This window comes from Phocoena sinus, chromosome 17, assembly GCF_008692025.1.
Source record: "Phocoena sinus isolate mPhoSin1 chromosome 17, mPhoSin1.pri, whole genome shotgun sequence".
Classification (NCBI taxonomy): domain Eukaryota; kingdom Metazoa; phylum Chordata; class Mammalia; order Artiodactyla; family Phocoenidae; genus Phocoena; species Phocoena sinus.
The window spans coordinates 69,583,422-69,610,514 of record NC_045779.1 but is presented as its reverse complement, the minus strand read 5'-3'; the positions used below and the strand labels follow the sequence as shown (position 1 = coordinate 69,610,514).

Below are 27,093 nucleotides of genomic sequence, written 5' to 3'. Positions count from 1 at the left end.
TTTGCTCATGTCATTAAATATTTTAATGCAATTTTATATTCCCTTGTATATGCATGCCTCAATTATTCAGCCATTTCCCCTGCTGTTAAAAATATGCAGTTTCTGTTTATTTTTAAAAACGTTCATTAATAAAGCTGCAATGAACATCCCTTAACAGAAATTTCTGATCCTGTATTTGATTGTTTCCCTTAGATAGATAACTAGAAGTTGGGTCACTGGGTCAAAAGAAATGAGTAAATTTTGCAACATGTTGCCAGTTTGTTTTCCAGAAATACCTAGGAAAGTCTCTCCACATCAGCAATGTATCAGATTGATTTAAGTGTTTTAAAAAAAACTACTGGGACTTCCCTGGTGGTCGAGTGGTTAAGAATCCGCCTTCCAATGCAGGGAACACGCGTTCGATCCCTGGTCCGGGGACTAAGATCCCACATGCAACGGAGCAACTAAGCTTGCGCGCCACAACTACTGAGCCTGCGCGCTCTAAAGTCCATGCACCACAACTAGAGAGCCCAACTAGATAGCAGCCCGCGCACTGCAACTACTGAGCCTGTGCGCTCTAGAGCCCCTGCGCTACAACCAGAGAATCCCACGCGCCACAACAAAGAGCCCACGCACTGCAACGAAGACCCAGCGCAGCTAAAAATAAATAAATAAATACCTTAAAAGAAAAAACAACACTACTTACCTTTAATTTGAGTCTCGGCTCAAGCTTTTCTGCTTAAATTAGAGCAATATTCCCTTTTATTTTCTTTTCCCTTTTTGGTAGTCTCATTTCCCACATTTAAGTCTTTATTCCGTTGGCATTTATTTTGACATATACTATGAGGGGACTCTAAGCCGTTTTTTCCAATAAATGACAAATCAGCCTGTTACTGACAATTATTTTTTTCCATTGAATCGTTGAGCTGTCTGGATCATATACAGACTCGTTATGTTTTCTATTTTATTCCACTAATTCTTCAGTTGACGTTTTCACTATTGCCACAGAGTTTTAATTATTGTCACATGGTGGTATACATTACCTTCTGGCTGTGCAAGGACCCTCTGTAATCGCTTTTGTAAGAATCTCTTTAGTATTTTAATTCATGTATTCTTTCAGATACACTTTTAAGTCATCTTCCAAGTTCCAAAGGAAAATTTCACTTGGGATTTTGATTGTTAATCATGTTAAAGCCATAAAGCAATTTGGGTAGTATTTACATAGTTAATAGCTAGCATCCCTTTACTAGAAATGCTTCCCTCCTTTATCTCTTATAAAGTCGTATGCTTTAGCTCCCACATATTGATTAGTGTTGTCAAGGATATTTTTGGTGTTTTACATTATTATTGCTATTTTAAGATCGTTAGTCCATCATATCTTGTAAATAATGATGGAAGCATAGGAAAGCTATTAACCCATTCCTTTACTCATTCAGCAAATATCCAGCACTTATTAGGTGCTGAATAGTTAACAGGCACTGTGCTGCGCACTTAGCCACTGTGCTAGGTACTAGGTGTCAATCAAGGGCTAAAATAAATGTCATCCCTGCATTATTAGAAGTAATAATCCAATGTGACAGATAGGCACCAGACAACCAAGTGTGCAAATAAATATATAATTACAAGTTGTGATAAGTGCACAGAGTGCCGGGATAAAGAATGTCAGGGAAATCCTACTTTGATATAGTGACCAGGGAGTACCTCTCTGAGGAAACTAATAAAGCCAAGAACAGAAGGATAAGAGGAATCAGCAAGGCAAGAAGTGTGAGGAAGAATGTCCCAGGCAGAAGGAACAGCTTTTGCAATGGACCAGAGAGGAAATACTTAGAGGAGGAATAGAAAGTAAACCCGATTGGTTGCAACAAAACGAGTAAGAGGAGAAATGGTATGAAATGAGTCTGAAGAAGATCAAGCAGGCTTTATTGTCATGATGAGAAGTTTGCATTTTTCTCTTTTCTAACAGTGCATTTATCAATCTATTTATTTAAAAATCTATGTATTGGAATAGCTACCACACTTACATGTAAAAATATAAACGGTAGAGATTATAAATTTAGGCTTCAGTTTCTGTCCCCAGAATTATCCAGTACCTTACGGAAAGAGTCTATGCATAGAAAAAGGATAGGAAATATTAGTCCTTTATTTTTTTCCACCACTTAATAGTATATATTGGAATGTTCTGTGTTAGTATACAAAAAATTTCCATGTTTTTATCTACATACATATTCAGTTGTATGGCTTTATAATTTAACCGATCCTCTATTTATGGCCATCTAGATTCTTTCCAATTGTGTGCTTTTACAAAGGATGCTGTGATAGCCTTTGATCTTTGCACCTGGAGCTACACCAAAATGGAGTTACTGAGCTGATCAGTATGAATTGATGAGTGTCAATTTTGATATATATTGCCAAACTCATGGATTCACCAAATAGGTATAAGAGTGACTATTTCCCCTGCAGCCTAGCCAGAGTAATGTGTTATCAAATTGTTTATCTTTGACAATTTGACGGGTAAAAAAATGGAGTCATGTGCTACCTCATATATTCACAAACAATGTTATTATTTTAGTTTACTTGTTTTTGAACTTACTGTCATTAGGATCACACTTTTTTCAATACTGTTTTCTCTTCTTATCTATTTTGATTCATACAATAATAGATTTATTGTCACCGCTGAGTAGTATTTAATTATTTTAATACATCCTAAAATATCCATTCTACTATTGGTGGACATTCAGATTATTTCCAGTTTCAAGCCCTTGTAGAAAATGCTGTTCTTAACATTCTTGGGCATGTCTCCTGGGCCATATCTGCAAAGATGGCTCTGGGTATGGAGGGGAAAGGTGCAGTTTAGCAATGTACAAATTAAACATTGTGCAGAGTCTAAGTAGCAGCGTCAATTCACATTGCCAACAGCATCCTTGCTGATTTGATAACACCCTACTATTTTTTTTTTCTTTCTGGAGCCAACCAGGTAGATGTGGAATGGGTATGGATTTTAACTTAGAGTTCCTAGATTGTTACACTTATTTTCATATTGATAGTCTCTTGTCTTGGAAATACCTGCTTATTTTTTGCCCTGTATTCTATCGGATTGTTTTTATTTTTTATAGATTTACACAAGTTCTTCATATGAGCTGAAAATTAATTTTTGCTAGTTATAAATGTTGCAAATATCTCTTCTTATAGTTTTTTCCATTTTATTTATGTTGTCTTTCAATGAATAGAAATGTTTAATTTTGTCAAATGAATTCATCTATTTTTATGGTTCGTATTCTTTGCGTTTTATTTTAAAAATCCATTACAGTAGTAAAAGTATTCTCCTAGATTGTCTTCTAAAATTTCATATTTGTTCCTCTCATATTTAAGACTTTAATCCACCTGCAATGTATTTCTATGTATTGGCTTAGGCAGGGATTTACTTTTACTTTGTTTCCCGAGTGAATAACAAAGTGTTCTAACACCCTTTGTTCAAAAGTCCCTCTTTTCTCCTTATAACTACAAAGCACGATTATCAAGTTTGTGTGTTTATGTTTCTGGGCTCTCTATTCACATCCACTGGTCAATTTGTGTATCCCCGTGTAAATACCATGAGGTCTTAATCACTGCAGTGTTATAACAAGTCTGTTACCTGGTACTGCAAGTCTCCCATTTTGTTCTCCTTTAAGAATATCTTATGTATTCTTTTTTTTTTAAACATCTTTATTGGAGTATAATGGCTTTACATTGTTGTGTTAGTTTCTGCTGTATAATAAAGTGAATCAGCTATACGTATACATATATCCCCATAAGAATATCTTATGTATTCTTGACTCTTTGATCTTCTATACAAATTTTAGAATCATCTTGAATTCCACTGGGGGTAAAAATACCTACCAAGTTTTGAAATCTTTACTATGGCAATTCTTTCGTCTTACAGCATAACATGGTGTACAACCCTCCATCTGGGTCTTATTTGATTATTTTAAATTCAATTTCATTATTTTCTCTGTTAAATTAATTTTCTATCTGTCTATCATGGTTGCATTAGAAATGCAATTAGCGTTTTAATCTGACTTTATATCCAACATCTTTGTTGGATATAATCTTATTAATCCTAGTAATTTTTCTGTAGAGACTTTCAGATAGTCCACATAGATAATTATCTGCAAAAATGAAAGTGTATTTCTTCCTTTCCACGTTTTATCACCTTTATTTTGTTTCTGTTTTTGTCTTACTGAGATAGCTGGAATTTGAGAATGATGTTGAATACATTTGGAGATAACTGTCATCCTGGCCTTTAAGCAAATGTTTTTAAGCTTTTATCATTGAGTAAGTTGTTCATTTTAGGTGTTTTTGTCTTTGTTTCTGTAGATATTCTGCATAGTGATTAAGAAAGTTTACTCCTAATCTCCACATTTTTTTAAATGAAAGAATATTGAATTTCATCAATGCTGTTTCATCTCAGTGGGATGATTATATGTTTTTTTTTAAAGCTGTTAATGTGGTGAATTGCATTAGTTGATTGGCTAATGTTAAACTATCCTCAGATTCCTGGGATAAATTTAATGTAGTCAAACTGAATTATTTTTTCTATGTATTGATGGATTTGACTTAGTAATATTAGGTGTAGGAATTTTCTTTCATATTCATGAGTGAGAGTTATCTGGTAATTACCTTTATGCACCAACTTTGTTGGTTATGGTAGCAGGACGCTGCTAGCCTTATAACCTGAGTTGGAGAATGTTCCCTATTTTCCTACTCTCTGGACTAGATTATGCAATATTTAAGTTATTTCTTCAACATGTGTTTGTAGAATGCTTTGATGAAGCCATCTGGGCCTGTTGCTTTCCTTGTGGAAAGATATTTAATTATGACTGCATTTATTTAATTTTTCTCTTGTCTTCTTGAGTCAGTTTTGATAAAGATATATTTTAAGAAATACGTAATTCCATTTATGATTTTCATTAGCATTGAACTTCATAATATATTTTTATTATCTATTAATTTCTGCCATATATTTAAATTCTAATTTTCTATTCTTAATATTGCTTGTTTGAACCTTTTCCCTTTTTTTCTTTATTAAGCTTGTAAGAAGTGCTACTGTTTTATTAGTCCTTTCAGAAAAAAGACTTTTGACTTTATTGAACCTCTGTATTTTATATTTGGTTTTTATTTCATTAATTTCGGCTCCTTTCTTATTTTTTTCCTTTTACATACTTTGGATTTATCTGTTTTTTGGGTTTTGCTAAACCTTTAAGTTGAATGGCTAGCACATTCATTTTCAGCCTTTCTTTTTCTTTCTTTAAAAATTTTTATTAGAGTATAGTTGATTTACAATGTTTTGTTGGTTTCAGGTGTACAGCAAAATGAATCAGTTATATATATACTTTTCTTTTTCTAATGAAGCATTTATTATTATATATTCCTTGGTGAGGACTACTAAGTTTTTTTCAGTAGTATTTTCATTATTCTTTAGCTATACATATTTTCCATTATATTTTTAGATCCATGAGTTATTTAGAAGTATTTGAAATTTCTAAACACATGGTATTCTTTTAGTTATTTTTTAAATTGCTTTGTAACTTGATTTTATTGTAGTCATTGACTGTGGTTACATGATACTAGTTCTTTGAAATTTGCTGAGGCTAAGCTAACTTCAGGTCCTATCATAAAATCTTATTTTACAAATATTCAATATGTGCCTAAAAAAGAATTTGTACGATTAAACTTGCATACCGTGTTCCATTTCAAGGTTGTTAATTGTATGGACTTTTCAAGTTGTTTCTATCTTTGTTGATTTAAAAAAAATCTTTATCTATTAACTGCTGAAAATTGTGTTAAAATAGACCATTATAATTGTAGATTTATAAATAATTCCATAGATTTATATCTTACTTTGTATTGGGTGTTTTGAGGCTATATTGTTAAATGTGTCCAAGTTCATACTTCTTATATCTTCCTGAGGAATTAAACCTTTTATACTTACATAGTGACCCTATTTATCTCTAATGATTTTCCTTAAATTCTCTTTAATATGTATTTACACAGCAAAACCAGCTTTATTTTGTTTTGATTTGCAAACTTTTTATATCATTATGTTTTAGCGATGCATTTCTTTTATCTAACTGAAAATCATTGTCATAACTGGAGAGTATGTCCCTTATATATAACATTTTACTCTGACTGCTCTTCATATTGTCTTTGGTTTGTTGATATAGCTTCAAGCTTATTGACTTTTTTCTGTCATCTAAATTCTGCTGTTAATATCATTCAGTAAAATTTTAATTTCAGGTATTGTGTTTTTTCAGTTCTAGAATTTCCATTTTATGTGTGTGGTTTCTATTTTTCTGCTGATATTTCCTATCTTTGCACTAATTACTAGCATATTTACCCTTATATCATTGAGCAAAGTTGTAAGAGCTACTATGATTTTTGTTTGCTACTTCCAACACCCAGGTCAGATCAGAACAGGCCTATGTTGATTATCTTTTCCCTTGAGAAGGGGTCACATTTTTCTGTATATGCCCATGCCACGTAATTTCATGTTATGTTCAGGACATTGTGGATGTTATGTGGTTAAGACTCTGGATTCTCTTACATTCTTCTGGAAACTGTGATTTTTGTTTTGCTGTGCTGTGTTTTAGAAAGTGGTTAACTTGGTTGGCATCAAATGACAATCTTTGTCTTTTGAAATGCAGTTCAAATCTCAGTTCAATTCTTTTATCATCAACTCAATCATTTGCTGTTTGCCCTGTGCATACGTGGTTTAGGGAAGAGTTTATATAGGAATTTAAGGTTCCCCCTCATTGGTTCCCTTCTTTGGGGGCTTTTCCTCTCACTTTTCAGCAGCCATAGTTGTTTTGAACTCTGTTCTTTGCTTCTTCAGTCCACTGGGGTTTTCTATTGGAGTTTTTCTCCCCTACCCTATACTGAGTGTTACCTGCCCGCAAGCTAAAGCCATAAACATCAAGAAATCCACACTATGCTGTTTCTTTCTTCCAAGTGTTGACTCCCTTCCAGTATCTGCCTGCTTTTCTTCACTAGAGAGAAGTTTGGAAGGGGGCAAATGTGAAAGTACAACGTTTAATTTAAGAGTCCAGCCAGGAGATTTTGATGCCTAGGAGATGGGTAATGGCAATGGAGATGGAAAGCAGTAGACATCTTCTCTTGAGTTAGGAACATCAGGACCTACATGCTACTCAAGAAGAACTGGGTACCAAAGTCAAAATACAGTAGTACCATTCAACTAACACCTTTCCTGTTTTTTATTCATCTCTTTCTCTTCTTCTCACCTGGTTCCCCAGCCCCTTAAGAAGAGGAAGAGAGAAGAAGCTGCTCTATTTTACTTGAAGTTTCCAATCCGAGTTCAAATTCAAACGTGGAGAGAGAGAAGCTTTAAATTGGATAGAGTGGTTGAGGGAGGTCTGAGGAGATGAGTTGACCCCAAGACCTGAATGAAGGTTCTACTAACCTGCTACTAAACATTTGGATTACTACCTTAAGATTTATATTGGAAATTTTTATTTATTTACTTTTTCTCTTTGCCTGCAAACAGCTCTTGTTTTAACCACCTGACCAGGCTATGTCTGTATTTCTGTTTTAGGTTGTGGCCCAGGCAGTGTTATTCATGTGTATGAACACGGCTGGAATCTTTATCAGTTACCTGTCAGACCGGGCCCAGCGCCAAGCCTTCCTGGAGACACGGAGGTGTGTGGAAGCCAGGCTGCGCCTAGAGACGGAAAACCAAAGACAGGTACCAACTGGAAGGGCCATATGCCCTGGTTGTCACCTAGCCAGTCTCTGAATTACATGGAGCTTTTTTCTCCCCAAACACATCCTGACTTGCAAGTGTTCTTTCAGAGTTTCTGTCATGGGATTCCAGAGTCTAAAATATTGGGTTGGCCAAAAAGTTTGTTCGGGTTTTTCCATACGCTCTTATGGAAATAGTTATGTTAGACTCACGGGTCAAAGTGAGTTAGCTTTATTCGCCGCACTCAATTAATTGTTCCCCACAAGAAATAAAAATGATTCTAGACATAAAGTGATTTTCTGACACTTTTCACTGACATCTGTGTTTGTGGACAAGGCCATGGTTTCTGAAAACCATTAGCATTCTCATCTTTGACTCGCCTTTTTTCAAACTATAAATTGCTGTTTCAAATAAATTTTTTACTACATAGCAATTCAAATTATAGGAAGCTCAGAGGAAAATCTTTTACATGTGTAGTTCCTAATACTTCATCCTGATTTTCAGAAGACATCGTTGAACACAATAAATTTTATGGAACGTGATACCAATCCCAGGATAGGGGATGCAGAAAAGAAAGCAAGTTGGTTCAAGGTGGAGACCATGAGTTTTAGCTGGAGGAGGTTAAGATAGAGGAGTTTCTTGGACATCCTGACTGGGTGGATGTTATAAGGTTTTACAAAATAGCTTTGGCCTCAAATGATATGTTTCCCCAAAATAAAATTAGCTTTCAAAAAAAGAAAGATTTGCTCCTATTAAAATTATTCATATATTTACAATTAATGCATACCTTTGCCTCTGAAAGTAATGTTCAAATAGGACTAACAGGAATGTGTTAAAATTGGTTATAGAATGAGCATATTTTATGTTCAACATGTTTATATGCTCATGGGAATCCTATGCTCAATAGATTTATTGGTTCTACCGTACCAGGCTCTTTTTTAAAGTTATGTCTATGGACATACGCTTGTTATTTTAAGCTTTATGCTGTAATGGTTTGAGACATTATAAAGAAATTAGCTTCAAAAAAATGCAACATTTTTTTTCATTTTAACCTGATCGAATCATCGGTAAAACATGGATCTTTAAAATGAGCAAAGCCAGGTCTGTGTGATAATGAAGGAGGTGGACAGGTAGGGTGCAACCCGACAAAACTCAACTCCCACTGCCGTATGTTATTGCCAGGGGCACAGAGGAGACTACTGAATTTCCAGAACCTACGTGGATTTCATAGGATTCAGAATTAGGACATTTCTAAGTTGAAGCCTAAAACAATTATGGAACCTCCTAATAGATTTATTGTAGTTGCCCTGAACATCACTATAAAATAATTTAGAAATATAACTTTAAGAAAGAAATCACCTTGTACAATAAACATCTCCCAGTATCTTCCAGGTTATATACACATATACCTTGTGTTCTCCTGCAAAACAGAGCAGGTGCCAGACTGGCACGTCACTCTTTCCATGGGATCTATGCCAATTCAGACAGTGCTGCTGTATTACTAATTCATCAGCTGTTCTTGACGCTCTGTCACAACCAGAACTGCAATTGTGGATAAGTTGTCTGGGAAGCTCAGTCTTTTATTTAATGTATATGAAATATTGGAGACACTGAAAATGATTGCCTTGCCATACCCATAAGGCTTTTCTTCTTTTCCCATTCTCCAAGTTCAGTGTCTCAGAGTCACTATGATGTAGTAATCTAACACAGTGAAGGGAGCTTCCTCCGTCCTCTCTAATCTTTATTTTTTTTTAAGTTGACGGAAGGAAGAAGAAAGTAATACACAGAGGTGAGAACAAGTGACAACTCGAATGTGGTGAAAAGTTTGCTAGAATTCGTTCCGCAGCCATATTACCTCCTAGTTGGCCACCTAAACCACTTAACTGTCAGTCCTAGGTTCCTAGTCCATACTTGGGACAATATCTTTTATTTCAGCATTGTGTTTGCCTCAAATAAGGTGACATATATAAAGCAATACAAAACTATAAGTCAGCCTCATTTTTTTTTTTATAGATGAAATACAAGAAGAGGCTCTTTCGGTGGAAGGTTCTTTGCTCTGAGGATTAAGTAGAGTATGCTGTTGGTTTGTTATAGTCCTGTGTGTACGATTCTGATAAAGTGTTTGCGGTATATTGGCCACTCTCTTTCCCTCCCGTGCTAGTATGTAAGCTAGCTGGCTCTGTATCATTCAGTGCTAAAATTACTTTCCATTGATATTGATCTCTGATTCAGGTTTCCATTATCCCTGAGAACTTCCTCAGTGGTAGATGGGCAGAGAAGGCACAGGCTTTCAAATGAGACTGCCCAGGATTTGAAATCTTTCCTTAGTTGCTTACTATCCTAGTGAACGTGAGCAAGCTCTGAGTCTTAGCTATTCCACCTGTAGCATGGGGATAATACCCTTCCTGAAGAGGCTCCTTAATGGTTAAAAATACGGTGTGCAGAGCCCTTGCAGCTCAGTGAAGAGTTTTTACTAGCATGATGGTGTACAATGATTTATATGAACCAGCCAGCATAGCTTAATCCCAAGAGGACTCGTTTGAGCACATGTTATGGATTGGCTTGTCTCAGGTGAAACCCCGGTTGAAAGTTATTCACACAGAAGGAAATCAGGATGGTGGCTCTCCTCGTGTACAGTGATCAGAACTCAGCATTAGGCTCTCGATATTTTAAATGTCAGTCACAAATCCAGCCCCATTTACATCTTCAGAGCTAATTATAATACCGCAACTGTTAGAAATTCTATACCGTGTGAAGGAAAACATCGCAAGTGCCTAAGTGACAGCAGATCCTTTTTCCTTAGGAAATTATCTCAGGGGTGACTAAACTGCATGCTACTTTTGTACTTGCACACAGAAGCAAGAGGTCTTATTCTACAGAAATGTTCAAGTTTTGTAGGATTTTTTTTTCAAGAACTGGCTTTCTCTTGTGGTAGAATACAAAGGAAATATTTAAGTGACTTAATAGGTTCATCAATGAATTAATTCATTTATTGAGGATCTATTATGTGCCATGAGCTTTGCTGGACCCTGGGACTATAATGGTGACTAGCAGTCAATTCCTGGTCTTACACAGTTTATGGACAGAGATGGACAACTACACAGACACCTATATGGTGTTTGGGTTCTACCTAAACGGAAGGTTGATAGAAGGTTAGCTGAAAGAAATGATGCCTGACTTGACTTGTGACTAGGATTTAAAACTCGGTAGAGAAGCAGTAAAGAGTATGGCGTGAAGGTCTCAAACAACACATATAAACATCTTGAAGGAAGAGAGAACACTGTCAGGGCACTTACAAGCGCTCCCATGATCATTCATTTATTTATTCATCCACCCATTCATGGTGGAATTACAGACACAAGTAACACTCAGTCTCTCCTCTGGATTGGATGAACAGAATTTTAATCGTCGGAAGAGAAGGAAGAAAGAATTAGCAAAGGTACTGATGACAAGATATATATGATCTGATGAAGGCTGGCGACATCGGGAAGCAGGTCTCCTCTGATGCAAAGTGTGTAGTTTCTTAGGTACACTGCACTTTTCCACTCAGGGAAATATCTACTTACTGAGTGTTAACCTGTGCAGTAGGCATTGTTCAATGTGCTCTGTATGTCAAAAAGAACAAAATCTATTACAGGTCTGTCTTACAGCATGCCACACTGGATCTGAATCACTGCACGCCTGTTTGTTAGGATAAACTGTCCCTTAAGAGTGACCTATGGTAGCAGTTTCTGAAAACCAGTGAGGAATAAATGGTTCTGAAATGACTGAGATTGTCAGTGTTTAATAATAATGTTTAATAATGGTTACTAATCATTTTTCCAAAGAAAAACTGCCAAGCAATAGCTAAAGGATAAGTGGCACATGAGCCATGCTTCCTTTTGCTTGGTGGGTCCCACACCATGATGAGATACTTGAAGTCCTGAGAATCAGGCTTTTTCCTTGGATAACCTGAAGTTGCAGGCATTGTTCTTAAGGTCGAGAGCAAGCAGACAGGAGGAACCAGCAAATGCTAAAACTCTTTGCTCAGGGTCTCTTCTGAACTAGGTTTTTAACAAAGTTCCTTGAAGGTGACTCTCAACTTTACCATAACCCTGTTCCCTCCCATAGCACCTGGCACAATACCAGGAAGAAACTACTGAATGGGCCCAAATGTTGACATTTTTAATTTAGATGATCGGCTTCAAGAAGTTGAGCACATATTGGCTCTTTTTTTCTGGGAGGCAAGGACTTGGTCTTTTTCTTTTTTTTTTTTAACAATTTTGTCATCAGTTGCAACTAGCACAGAGCATACTAAGCATCCCTTACCTGTCTGGTCTCTTGGTCTCCATCCCCAAAGCCTGGTCTGGTTCAGAACCAGTACACCGTAGGTGTCAAAAGCAAAACCTTCAATGTCTGGAAGATCTGGATTCCAGTCCTGCTTCCTGTGCTTCCTGGCTGTAGGGACTTAGGCAAACTACTCTCCTCCAAAGACCTTGATTTTGTGGGCGTAAGATGATCATAATGGTCCTACCTTCCTCCAAGGTTGTGGTGAGATTAAGGATGAACAGTTCTCAGCCCAAGGCGGAGGATGTGCTCAAGGCATATTAGAGAGGATGCTGTGATGACAGTGACATTGATGTCACTCTTCTCTGCAGGAAAACCCTTCAATGGTAACATTCCCTCCAAGATAAAATTCAAACCCCCATGCATGACCCAACAGGTCCTCCAGGATCCACCCTTTTTACTCTCTCCTCACATCCCTTTCCGCCTCCTTGCCACACACGTGAAACCAAATGACCGTCAGCTCCCTGAACTGCTAGTTCCCTGCTCTGTGTCATGTGGTTCTGGCAGCCTAGAAAGCCACCTGCCTCTCATTACTTTCAGAGTAATGTCTCTTGCCTGGATATACCGTCCCAGCATCCCTTCCTCAGTGAGGCTTGCTTGTTGAGTTGAAATGTTTTCCTTATACTTCCAACATGCCTTAAAGTTAACTGTATCATAGAACCTGTCATACTTTATAATGTTTACTAGTCTGCATTTCTCTTTTTCCATGGCCAATAAGGACTACTTAAAGGCAGCTCTTCTACGTGATTCATCTGATTCTCTGGTATTTATCCAGCACAATGGCTGAAATATAAGATCTGATTAACATTTATTTAACTGAGTTATGTTGAATTCAAATTTTGGCTCCTTTCACCTCCACCTAAACCAGGGTCATGTTGTAATAATTCTTCTTCTGTATAAAAGTAAAGAGACTTGGTACTTCTCTGGTGGTCTAGTGGTTAAGACTCCACACTTCCACTGCAGGGGGTTCCGGGTTGATCCCTGGTCAGGGAACTAAGATCCCACATGCCACATGGCATGGCCAAAAACAAAAAAATAGTAAAGAGACTTGTGCCCACCGTGATCCCCGTTAAAAATTTGGAGGAGGACTCATCTAATTCAGGAGAGCCTGGGACAGGCTGAGAACGTGTCTTATACAGACCTGTGAAAGGAATTTTCCATCTGGAAGCTACGTCTTACAACATCTCTCTTTGGGGAGTTAGATTCTAATTATTGTAGTTTTTGTAATCCCACCTCTCTTGCAAATGATCCAAATGGCCCGTATTTGTTTTAAATATTAAAATGAATTAATAGTTTTTCTTTCATCTTTGAGAATTGCTGAAACCTGCTTATGGTAATCATGGCATTTTGAGGTATCGCCAAATCTCTGAGGGCCCTGGAATAAAGTTTCTGATGATGCCATATGTTGCAACAGCAGGAAGATTATTATGAAATGCAGCAGGTGTTTTAGCTGTATTAAAGCAATTTTGTTTAACTTAAACATCTTTGTCAGACAATATTGGTGTAAGCTAATGGTTTGCACAATAGATTGGGTGAGAAAGTTGGGTTTCTTACAGAGTTTTGAGTTGGTTGTTTGAATGCATGTTGGTGCCCAGTAGCATCTAGGGAAGTGTTTTTTCAAGCTCTAGATAACTGTTACCTAGTAAGGCAGAGCCTTGACATTCATTCATTCAAGGAAGAATCAAAGTTGACCTGGAATTTGCAGAACCTCAGAATGTTTGTTTTTTCTGCTCCAGTTAGATAGGTCTTTTCATTATGCACCAGAAAACCCTTTTTGTGCTATTCTCCTTCTCTTACATTTAAGACCACCCATGTGCCATGAACAAGACCATCATGTTCATCCTTATCTGTTATTAATATATTTCATATTAACTATCCTCTAGTTTATAGTGGAACATTCTCAGTTTCCTGAATATTCTTCTTATCTTATTATACTTGTGCCTTTGCTTATGCTTTTCCCCCACCTGGTATAAATTCCTTTCATCCCTAAACCTTATCCACTCTTCAAAACTCAGCTGAAAGTTCACCTCCTCCACCAAGACCCTCTCTCTTCCACCTAGCTGTGACCTCCTTGAGTGTTTCACTTGTATATTTCTTTGGGGAATTAATCTCCTTCTACATTCTGCTATGCTCTTGGTGTATTTTTCCTTCTACACTGTAAACTCTTTGAGGATTGGATACATGTTTCATTTGTGCTCTTCACAATAACTGTGGATCCAAGAGGGGGAAAACTCAAGCTAGGAAGAAAAGCAGAGACAATCAACATTTAATGGGTGCTATAATTGTGTTTGCTAAATGTCCGATCACTCAAAAATAGATGTGAATAAATAGATGTGGGAAACACTCTCCTCCCATGATGTGATTGTTGGGTCCTTGTCCTCCAAACCAGGAGTCTGATCTTTCCTTGACAATTACCAACGTTAACTTCCTCCCATCTACCAGTCCAAGTTCACTTGTCTCTTATTCCTTTACATAAATGACTTCAGCCTAGGTAGAGTTCTGCCTAAGCAACATTTTAAAAGCTATATTTTGCCTGGAGGCATCTTCTCGATCATCTTACTCCTTGAAAGCTTCTCTGCCTCTGTGCGCCACTTCTTTCGTAGTTTCGTTTCTTTTCTTTCAGGTGTGTTGGGGAGAAAAAGTAAAGTGTTCTTCCAATCACCATCCTCAGCCAATATATAATACTCCACAACTGTACTGTCCAAGAGAATTTCCTGTGATGACTGGAAATATTCTGTATCTTTGTTTTCCAAATACCATTAACCACATATAACTATTTAGCAGCACATAAAATTTAGTCAGTGTGACTGAGGAATTGATTTTTTATTTTAATTCTTTTAAATTTAAAGAACCATCAGCTAGCCATTTTATCTCTTGTTTCTCTTTTGGGGATTTATCATGACTTCAACCATCACTTCTGGATGGTTCCATGTCAGTATCTCTAACACCATGTTATTTTCTGAGCTCCAGATGCCTAGTATCAACATCCTGCCGGACAGCTTCAGCTGCATCTCCCACAGGTACCACTGGCTCAGCCTGTCCTTGATTCTCTCATCCCCCCAAGATGCATTTTCTTTCTAATAGCACTTCCTTGTACCTGATTCACCCACATCAACTGTGGTACCAGTTCCTGTTGATGCCATGATCCCCTGTATTTACTAACTGTCCCTATATTTCTTTTTCTAACACTATTTAAGTCCTCCCACAGAATAGCTTCCTAACTGGCGCTAACCAGTTTCTAACCAGTGTGAACTGCTCTAACCACCTGGAGTCACTCCACCCTAAAATGATTCTGGAAGAAGAAGCTGTATTTCGCTTCTTCCCATTTTCTTTCTGATCTGTGACATGGGAGACTCTACACATATGTGAGACCTCGTGGGAATGTATGGAGCACGAGCTCCTGTTTTCTCTGCATCTGTACTTGTCCCTCTCCATCTCACAGAGAGTAAGAGTCCCGTGTAATGTATTCGTGTCCAGGCCTTATGTGGGGTAAGAATGCGGATCCTCCTCTCTCCGCCGGGAGCCTGCCCATGCAGGCTCCTTTCCTCCCCATAGGGAACCCACTGATTCAGTGAGCCCTACAGTGGCCTAGATGCTCCGTCTCTGCCTGAGGAGCTGTAGGTAGTACAAAAAGAAGGCCTAGGACCCACATTGTTCACTCACTTTCCAGCCACGGCCCCCATCTTTTCTTTTTTTTTTTTTTTTTTTTGTGGTACGCGGGCCTCTCACTGCTGCGGCCTCTCCCGTTGCGAAGCACAGGCTCCGGACGCGCAGGCTCAGCGGCCATGGCTCACGGGCCCAGCCGCTCCGCGGCATGTGGGATCTTCCCAGACCAGGGCACGAATCCGCGTCCCCTGCATCGGCAGGCGGACTCTCAACCACTGCGCCACCAGGGAAGCCCGGTCCCCATCTTTTTTGCTAGTAATGAAGTGTCTTGATTCCTGTCTGCCTCTTGTATCTGTTTCTCAGCAGGTTCATTTGAGAGGTGAGGGATGAAACTCACTCACATCTCAAAACCCCAGCAGAGTGTAATGCCTGTCAGGATCATCTTCTTGTGCCCAATTTTGATTATAGAAGATTTCACACTAAAGCCCCCCATGGATTGCTACCGCCTGTAGACTCTAAACCAGTCTCGTTTGCGCTGTATCACAACCCATCCACTACCTGGCTCCTGCCCGACTTTTCAATCGTGTCACTTGCTACCACCGTCCTTGTACTGTTACTCTCCATCCAAACCAGTAAGCATGCCCCACACGTCTGTGTCTTTGATTTCTCGCCCTCCAGGTCCAGGCTGTACCCGTCTCTGCCTTTCTCTGTGCCTCAGGAGGCTAAGCTTTATGGATGCGTCAGCAGGCTCGCCACCTCTAACTGCTGGTCGGGTTTGGACAAGGAGAGGCACTGGCTGGAGACTTGAGGGTGGGAAGGCGAAGAGGCCATGGATTGATCTCCTCACTGTCTACCTGGCTGGATGGTGCACTAACAGTGCTTCCATCTCTCTCCCAGAGGCCACAGTTTCTCTCAGGCAGACATTTCCTAAGGCTACAGGTTTTTCCAGGCTCCAGGAGTGTTTGTAGCTCTACTCTTCCTAGTTTTGGGGTGCTTGAGCACCCATTGTTGGGTTCTTTAACTCCGTATTAAACTCTTTGATTACACGTTTTGAGGTACCAACTGCATCCCTCCACGGTTACCTGCTCCTCCTGTTCCCTTGGTATGAGATGCCCATCTCCCTCCATCTGTATTTGTGAGACAGTTTAGCAGAGCAGAAAGACAAGGAATCAGAAAAACTCTCCTCCGTCCAATACAGTAACCACCAGCCACGTGTGCATATTGAGCACCTGAAATGTGCCTAGTCTAAATTGAGATGTGCTGGGAGCATAAAATACACACCAGATTTTGAAGACAATACCAAGAAAAAAAAAGGAATGCAAATTATCTCATTGATAACGTTTTACATATTGGTTACATGCTGATTACACATGGAAATGATATATTTGTGGTATACAAGATTAAACAGAATATACCATTGACATGAATTTCAACTGTTTCTTTTTCCTTTTTTATGTGTGCACCGGCTCATATTCTATTTCTACTGGACAGTGCCAGCTTAGATGCTCATCCCATGTCAATTTCCAACGTGCTCTTGTGACTTTGAACAACTTGTCGAATCCCTTTGGGCTTGTTTCCTCATCTCTCAATCAGAAATGATGATGCATATCCTAACCCACGGGGGCATTCTGAGAGACAAATAACTTATGTTATTTGCCTGAAAAAGTGTTATTTCACCTATAAAGAACTCCACAAATGTTAGGGCTATTTCTTTGAAAATCTCGCCAACACCCCAAACCGATGCTGAGACGTCCTCCCTTTGGAAAGCCTCCTCTGCTGTTTCCAGTCACTTAGATATTTTTTACTTAACTTAGATATTTTTTACTTTACTTAGATATTTTTACTTAACACGGGTTCTTATCACGCTGCCTAGTGTTGCAGTTAGCACCGTGATCCCCTCTGTCAGTAAGATTTTGAACAGTGAGCAGACACACAGTGCTAATGGCCGTTGAGCCTCCTGGCAGCCGACTTCACTCAAAGGATTTGTGTTTACCCCCTCGCAACTCTTGCAACCATCTGGCTGCCTAGTTCTTTGCAATCTTTCTAGCACATTACTTGCATCTTCTGGCATGGCAGGAAGAGTGAAAGCTTTGCAGAAGAACAAACCTGGATTTGATTGCTAGTTACTCCACATCTGGGTGACCTTGGGTGCACCACTTAAACTCTCTGAACGTTGGATCCTTTATCTGTCAAAAATGATAATCTCTCAAGGTTGCTGTGAGGAAATCAAGCAATATAGATGAGAGTTGGGCATTATAGTTGGTCCTTGAACTGTTGGACCACCTGGGCCACAGCCTGAGTTTTAAAACAGAACATGCTCCGATTCTAGTAACTATAGTTTTTCTTCTTGCTGTTTGTGTTCTTATATCTGGCATCCCCATGCAGTACTAATTTAAAATACTCTCCTTGATCCCAAGAGAGGCCATCATTATGCACTCATTTGCATACTATTAACATTTACAGAGGCAGTTCAGATAGAAGAAATAAATCACCATCATTGCTCTCAACACCTTTGATCCAGCCGGGGGAAGCTGAAGAGCAGCTGAAGAGCCATATGGGGACCTTTTATCTCATAAATCCGTCCGGGGGATTTTGACTAAAGAAATTGGAATTGGAAACTTAACACAACCTAATAACTTTAATGCTGAAGGGAAGGTATGATTTGTAGCCTGGAGATAGTTGAAGGCACATTTCAAAAGTGGTAGTAGAATAAACGAGGAGAAAAATAAAATATGTATTTTTAAAAAATAATCCATGCTTAAAATATTTTATTTCAGCTGGATGTGAGTATGGGTCCATTGAAGGGAATTCTATACTCTCTATTTTGCATAAGCCACACTCAAAATGGATTGACCATAAAAGAGGGCAAATAATTTAAAAATACTTTTAGAGCAATCTGAGAGCCATTGTAGAATTTTCTTTGTTTCCCGTCTTTTGCAAATTTCATGCCCACACCTAATTTAAAAGCATTTTTTAAGAAGGAAACTGAGAATTTCTTTAAAGATGATACAAATAGATGGAGCGATATACCATGTTCTTGGATTGGAAGAATCAACATTGTGAAAATGACTATACTACCCAAAGCAATCTACAGATTCAATGCAATCCCCATCAAACTACCACTGGCATTTTTCACAGAACTAGAACAAAAATTTTCACAATTTGTATGGAAACACAAAAGACTCCGAGTAGCCAAAGCAATCTTGAGAAAGAAAAACGGAGCTGGAGGAATCAGGCTCTCTGACTTCAGACTATACTACAAAGCTACAGTAATCAAGGCAGTATGGTACTGGCAAAAAAACAGAAATATAGATCAATGGAACAGGATAGAAAGCCCAGAGATAAATCCACGCACATATGGTCACCTTTATCTTTGATAAAGGAGGCAAGAATATACAGTGGAGAAAAGACAGCCTCTTCAATAAGTGGTGCTGGGAAAACTGGACAGCTACATGTAAAAGAATGAAATTAGAACACTCCCTAACACCATACACAAACTCAAAATGGATTCAAGACCTAAATGTAAGGTCGGACACCATCAAACTCTTAGAGGAAAACATAGAACACACTATGACATAAATCACAGCAAGATCCTTTTTGACCCACCTCCTAGAGTAATGGAAATAAAAACAAAAATAAACAAATGGGACCTAATGAAACTTAAAAGCTTTTGCACAGCAAAGGAAACCATAAACAAGACGAAAAGACAACCCTCAGAACAGGAGAAAATATTTGCAAATGAAGCAACTGACAAAGGATTAATCTCCAAACCATACAAGCAACTCATGCAGCTCAACATCAAAAAAACAAACAACCCAATCCAAAAATGGGCAGAAGACCTAAACAGAGATTTCTCCAAAGAAGATATACGGATTGCCAACAAGCACATGAAAGAATGCTCAACATCATTAATCATTAGAGAAATGCAAATCAAAACTACAATGAGATATATCATCTCACACCTGTCAGAATGGCCATCAACAAAAAATCTACAAACAATAAATGCTGGAGAGGGTGTGGAGAAAAGGGAACCCTCTTGCACTGTTGGTGGGAATGTAAATTGATACAGCCCCTATGTAGAACAGTGTGGAGGTTCCTTACAAGACTAAAAATAGAACTACCATACGACCCAGCAATCCCACTACTGGGCATATACCCTGAGAAAACCATAATTCAAAAAGAGTCATGTACCAAAATGTTCATTGCAGCTCTATGTACAATAGCCAGGACATGGAAGCAACCTAAGTGTCCATCAACAGATGAATGGATAAAGAAGATATGGCACATATATACAATGGAATGAAACTGAGATATTTGTAGTGAGGTGGATGGACCTAGAGACTGTCATACGGAGTGAAGTAAATCAGAAAGAGAAAAAAAAATACCGTATGCTAACACATATATATGGAATCTAAAAAACAAACAAAAAAATGGTCATGAAGAATGTAGGGGCAAGACGGGAAAAATATGCAGACCTACTAGAGAATGGACTTGAGGATACGGGGAGGGGGAAGGGTGAGCTGTGACAAAGTGAGAGAGTGGCATGGACATATATACACTACCAAACGTAAGGTAGATAGCTAGTGGGAAGCAGCGGCATAGCACAGGGATATCAGCTCGGTGCTTTGTGACCACCTAGAGGGGTGGGATAGGGAGGGTGGGAGGGAGGGAGATGCAAGAGGGAAGAGATATGGGGACATACGTATATGTATAACTGATTCACTTTGTTATAAAGCAGAAACTGACACACCATTGTAAAGCAATTATACTCTAATAAAGATGTTTAAAAAAAAAAGGAAACAGTATTTCTGAAGCATTCAACTTTTCATAGAAACAAAAACTTGCTTTCTTTTCACATTCTGTTGTTTGTACTGTATTTAATTACATTGTTTTAACAATTGCAACTACAGCTGACATAAACAAGTTTGGAAACACACCTACTGCCTCTAGGTAAACATACAACATAATTGATGCTGCAGACATGGGAGGTGGATTAGACAGGGTCAGCTAGCTATGAGTATTTAACATGTTGGGGACGACCATCAGTAAGAAGTTATTAGATCAGTTAAGTAGAGGTTTACTGTCATGCGATGCCATTTTGTAAATTATCTATGAAAGTAAAAAAATCCAAATTGGCCTTTAAAAATATTGAAACTATTCTTGGTTAGCAGTCGGAGTCTATAAAGTTGAGACTGGCTGAGAACTAGGCTCTCAAAGCAAGTAAAAATTTGGCGTGAAGTGAAATCGTCATTTCAACCTCCATTCACTCAACAAGCATAGATCCTTCCTTCTCCAAAACTTTTGTTTCTTCAGTATTCCCTCTCAGTGAACAGAATCAGTGGTCCACCAGCTCTCCAAGTCACACTAGCTCCTCGTCTCCATCTTCCCTGATATCCGGTCATGATCATGAGCGGTTGGATCATCTTCTTGGTCATCACTCATATTTTTCTCCACCGTTCTAACCCTACTTCTTGTTCCATTTCTCTCGCGGATCGTGGGTAACAGCCCCTTCACTCCCTACATATTGTTCTCCGTGCCGCAGCCAGAGTGATCCTTATAAAATCAGAATCTGCTCAGTTCACCTCCATGACTTCTATATTGGATTGAATAGCACCTGCCCCCCAATTCACGTCCACTCGAACCTCAGAATATGACCTTATTTGGAAGGAGGGCCTTTGCAGATGTAATCAAGTTAGGATGAATTTATACTGGATTAGGAGGAAGCTTAATTCAGTATGACTGGTGTTCTTATAAGAAGAAGAGAGAACACACAGAAACACAGAGAGAAGAAACATACAGGGGAAAATACCATGTGAAAACAAAGGCAGAGATTGGCATGATGCATCCCCAAGCCAAGGAGCACCAGAGACTGCTGGTAACCACCAGAAGCAGGGAGAATGGACAGTTTCTTCTCTACGAGCCCCCACGAAGGAATCAACCTGCTTCCACCTTGATTTCAGACTCCTGACCTCCAGAACTTTGAGAGAAGAAATTTCTGCTGTTTTAAGTCATCCAGTTTTGTGGTGATTTTTTACGGCACTCCTAGGAACTTAATGCAAGTTCCCACTGCCTTTAGAATGAAATCCAATTCATTTCTTACCTCTCCACCTAAAACATTAACTGGATAGAAGTAGCAATAACTAGCCCATATATCGCATTTACTACGTGCTAGCTGTTACACGATACACTTTACGTATATCACTTTATTTTATTTAATCCTCAGAGCAACCTTATGAGGTGGGTGGTATTTTAACCTCCATTTTATAGATGAGGAAACCAATAAACAGAGAGGTTATGTAATAGCTAGTAAGTTGCAGACCTAGACCGTCTTGCTCCAGAGCCTGTATACCAACTGTTATGCCATGTGGGTTAATAAAGTCTCCTGGACATGCCACCCTGTTCACAATCTGTGCATCATCATATATCCCTCCCTCCTTTGGAAGGGCTCTTGCCCTCTCTTCCTCACTGGAGACTCTCCAAGTAGTTTTGGTCTTAGCAGTAGGGAGAATGCATTGCCTCATGTTACTGAGTATCTAGGGGTAGGTGCACAGATGCCTCACCAGGACTATGGTGTAATCAATGGTAATAAACAGAGAGACTTGGGGAAATCAAATCCGTTTTCTTAAGTAGGGAAAAGTTACAGTGATTCTACTCAGAGAAGCGTCTAGTGGAGGTGCCAGCTTCCAATGAAACCTCCATGAAAGTTCCTACTGTCAGTGATGGAGTCCAGGAGGCCCAAGAGTAGTGTAGGGCTTGGGGGCAGTTCCCTTTGCTTTTCTCACATGGGATTTTTATGCTCTCCTTTATTCTCCCAGCTATTCCAAAGGCCCCAGCTTTGCACCTACCTACTCACCGAGTGCAAGAAACTGATAACCACCGAAGATTATTTTACAAGGGGCACACTCCTCCCAAGCCAGCTTTAGACTCAGAGTTCCATTTCTAGCAGGCTTCAGGCACAGCTTGATCCAGGGGCTATTTAGTACACTTGGCTGATTTCCTTTCACTATTTAGGACTCAGCTAAGTCAACAAAATCCAATCAGAATTCCACATTAACCACTTTTTTCTCAGAGCCCTTTTCAGAGTTTTCATAATAGTAACAAATGTATTGCCAATAGCCAATCAAGTTAGTGCATTATGAAATATAGACCAAGCCCTGAGTTAGGTGCCAGAAATAAAAGTAAGATTTTTTTAGATACAATTTTTCAGAATAAACTGGAGTTTGGTAAGTTTGGCACTTTGCAACTTGACTTACGTGGCACGTCTTATATATATCTTGACACTGGATTGCAAGCATCTTGATCCATGGAGGACTCATATCCAACCCCCCCATAATATCTGACTTGGTATTAGACATTCAGAAAGTAACATTGTATGAAATGAATGAAATAATGATTGAGTTAAGGAGAGTTCCCATGAGGCCCCTTCCCCAAGTAGGAGGGTATTGTTGACAAATATTGAAGAATGCTTTCCCTTCCCCTGTAGTCAGTTGGGTGCTAGCTTCTGCAGAGGTTTACACATCCCACAGGGGGTGTTCCTGTTGAACTCTCCATGCCGTCAACTCTTCTTTCTTCATTCCCATTGTCCAGAAGAGTTTGTGGTTTAGCTCTATCGAAGCCACCTCTTTTGTCTATTAATCACCAGGATGTAAATATTTCATCTCTTTTCATCTCTCCAACAGCTCAAAGCATTTCATTTTTCACATCTGTTATCCTGGTATCTCTTTGGAACAGGCAAGAGACAGGTGGTGCCCTGGGCTGACTTCTATCGTAATGTCATTAATATTTTATTGCAGTCATTTTCGGTCTCTCTGTCAACTAGGCTGCGTGCACGGAGAAGGAGAACGCTTCCCCTTTTTAAATTTTAAGACACTGTAATATCAAGCTGGAATGTCTCATCCTCAATAAAGCCCCTCTGCGGAGCAGGTAGAGCAAGATTTAATGCCTGCTTTTATACCTGAAAACTCAGATTCAGAGATATTTATTATTTATTTTTGGCTGCGTCGGGTCTTAGTTGCGGCATGCGGGCTTCCCTCTAGTTGTGGCGTGTGGGTTTTCTCTCTCTAGTTGTGGCACACGGGTTCCAGGGTACGAGGGCTCTGTAGCTTGTGGCACAGGGTCTCTCTCGTTGAGGCGCCCAAGCTCAGTAGCTGTGGCACGTGGACTTAGTTGCACCACGGAATGTGGGATGTTAGGTCTCCCACCAGGGATCGAACCCGCATCTCCTGCATTGGAAGGCAGATTATTTACCGCTGGACCACCAGGGAAGTCCTAGATTCAAAGATACTATGTAACTTGCCCAAGATCAGAAAATTAGTAAGCACACGTGGAAAAAAAAAGACTCAAATTCAGTTCTTCCGATTGTGATTTCCAACATACACATCAATGTCTTTTTAGTGAAGATAGCACGATGCTTAGTCGTGTTACCTGTGTCTGAAAAACGTAGTGAACCTTATGTGAAAGAGCCTTTTAGCACTCTCTAAAAAGACTTTGAAATCCTCAAGCCTTAAGGAGTGCTGAGATTTTCTTAGCAGCAGATTTAGTGCCTAAAGTCTTCTGGGCTCACAAATGTGTTCTTTATTCCTCACATTTGACTAAATTCCTTTCAGGAGAGCTCAGCATCTTGCCCAAATGTCATATTGCCTTTGGTTTATCATTTCTTTCCCAAAGAAAACAAAAGTACCTTCCTTTTTATTTCCTCATATTAGAGTTGTTGCTGCATCGGACTAGACTCTCAACCAAAGGTTACCATGGGTGTACTGAGCCTTGGTTAGGGTGAGACGGATGACAGAAGTGTGCATTGCTACATCATGGGCCACTCTGCATTCAAAGAGCCAATTGCTCTATACTATAGAGTGTATCATATGCCAGGTTCTCTGCTAAGCAGTCATCTCGGGAGTGGAGAGGAGTATTTTATTGCTGACATTGTTTAAAACTGCTAATGAGTGGTGATAATAAAAGGCAGAACAACCTTAATCCTGTTATAATTGGGGTTTTTTGGCCACGCTGTGTGGCTTGTGGGATCTTGGTTCCCCAACCAGGGATTGAACTTGGGCCCTCAGCAGTGAAAGCAGGGAGTCCTAGCCACTGGACTGCCAGGGAATTGCCCTGTTATAATTATTTTAAATTCTCTACAGACAAGAGACCCCCTTCCTGCCTGCACCCGGTACAGACCATCCCTACTTCCTCCTCTCCACTCCCAGGGTTGAAAAGACATGTCTCACTGGGTCCTGACAATAATCTGATAAGGGAGCTACTGTTATCATCTTACAGATGAAGGAACTGAGGCTCGGAGAGGTTGAGTAACCTGTCTAGGATCACACAGCTAAGTGACAGGATCTGAGTCACAGTCTGTGAAGGAGACACGGCCTCGGTTGGCCCTGTGCACTGGCGTCTCTGGGCACAGAGAAGGAATTCAGCAACGACTGAGCAGGTGAAAGGATGAGCCAAGAGCGTTGTCTCAAGGTTCCCAATTTGATATATCAGGGAACTACTAGATGAAGGGACCTGAGAAACTCTCAACTCCTTGAAGACATTAAGAAAAAGAAAAAAGTCCCCCAAATCTGAATTTTGTGATTCATCCTTTAAATTGCACTCATGGACTATAGACTATGGAGCAGTGCAGGCCACAGTCTATGACTTGACCACTGGGATGAATTAAAATACATCTGATGACTATTGCTATTTCATAAGCACCTACTATATACCAGGATCTATAAAAGAGGCTTTGTCATTGAATATAAAAAACAATTTCTGGAAGACATGTATTATTATTCCCATTTTGTAGATGAAGAAACTGAGGCACAAAGGAGTCGCTTATGTAAGTTATCATAGTTACAGAACAAGTCAGTTGTTGAACTCAGACAGGTTTCAACTCAAGCTTGCCTGATGCCAAAACCCGTTAGTCGTTGCATTTCTGAACAGAACCAGAGTCCCTGGGATCTTAGACCACTAACAAGTAGACATGGGTGTTACCCAGACTTTTTTTAACCTCCTTGCTGAATCAGCCAAAAGTGCATGTACAGAGTATTCTTTGTATCCTTTAGGAGACAGTTAAACAATAGCTTTTGCATGGCTGTGCTCGCACTTGGCTTTCAGAAACAATAACAGTTCTCGGTGAACATTCCATATAAGCCCTTTAAGATAAAAGTTCAAATGACAAAGTCAGATTTTGATAAAATTTTTAACTTTTTAATTATTGAAAGTGTGACTGGAGGTTTTTCACCATGTAGCACGATTACCTTTTCACATACAGTCAACCTTCCATATCCATGGGTTCCACATCCACAGATGCAACCAACCATGGATGGAAAATATTTGCAAGAAAAATATTCCAGAAAGTTCCAAAAAGCAAAACTTGAATTTGCCCCACACCGACAGCTATTTACATAGCACTGACATTGTGTTAGGTATTATAAGTAATCTAGAGATGATTTAAGGTATACAGGAGGATATTCGTAGGTTATGTGCAAATACTACACCATTTTATGTAAGGCGCATGACCATCCATGGATCTTGGTATCTGCGGGGGGTCCTGGAACCAATCCCCCTCTGATACCGAAGGACAATTGTATTCTGTCTGTTCATTTCCCCCGTTATTTCCTGCGTAATGTCCCTATTCTAAAAGCTTTATGTTTTAGCGCCACTATACAATTAGAGTTCTAAAACAATGGCTAAAATACAGCATGCTTGCCAGTGAATTTAACAAACATTTGGCCTGTGGTTACAGTGTGCTAGACACTATCAAATTCTTTTACAAATATTAGCTCATTTAAGCCTACACCAACCCTATGAAGTGATGCTAAGATTATCATCTCCAATTTACAGAGGGGAAACTGGAGTACAGAGAAGGTAAGTCACAGAGTCAGGAACGGGCGGAGTTAGGATTCAAACCCAGAGCCCAGCTCCAAGGCGATGCACGTAACTGCCTTTTCCCTCAGTTACCTTTACTTCAGATTCCCTGCCCTCCATCCCTCCTGTGAGAGCTAGACCCTTGTTCAGATGCAGGCATTTTATCTATTATGCACCTCTTTCTTCTACAAACATATATTGGCTACCGTATTGTAGTTTTTTGCCACCATGTACCCACTTTTCTGGGACTTCCTTCTCCTGGCTGCACCCAACCCACCCCTCTTATTGGTCACCCCATTAATGACCATGATCTTTATCCTGATCCTGCACCCTGACTAGATGTTGACCCAAGCAGAGGCTCTATGCAGACATGTTGAGTCTTGAACCTAGCAAGAATCTTCTCAAAATGGCCAAAGATATAAGGCATAAGGACCAAGAGCTCCCAGTGGCTTAGAAGTGAGAGAGAAGGATGAAGCTGACCTACAGGAGAAGCAGAGACCCAAGTTTAGGGGCAAGAGTCATTATGGGTCCCTGGGTCCTTCTGTTTCCAAAGTCCAGCCTCGGTTCTGCCCTTAGAATCCTTGAGACACCCAGTATAGTTA

General features: G+C 39.4%; 1 protein-coding gene across 1 annotated transcript in view; it reads left to right on the top strand.

Moving 5' to 3' along the window:
* The window catches only part of ADCY8 (adenylate cyclase 8), a 220,710-nt gene that overhangs the window by 40,267 nt on the left and 153,350 nt on the right, over positions 1–27,093 (top strand). The window contains exon 2 of the mRNA XM_032610032.1: positions 7,565–7,714. Within this exon, the coding sequence (XP_032465923.1) occupies positions 7,565–7,714 (150 nt within the window). The remainder of the gene's footprint in view (positions 1–7,564; positions 7,715–27,093) is intronic.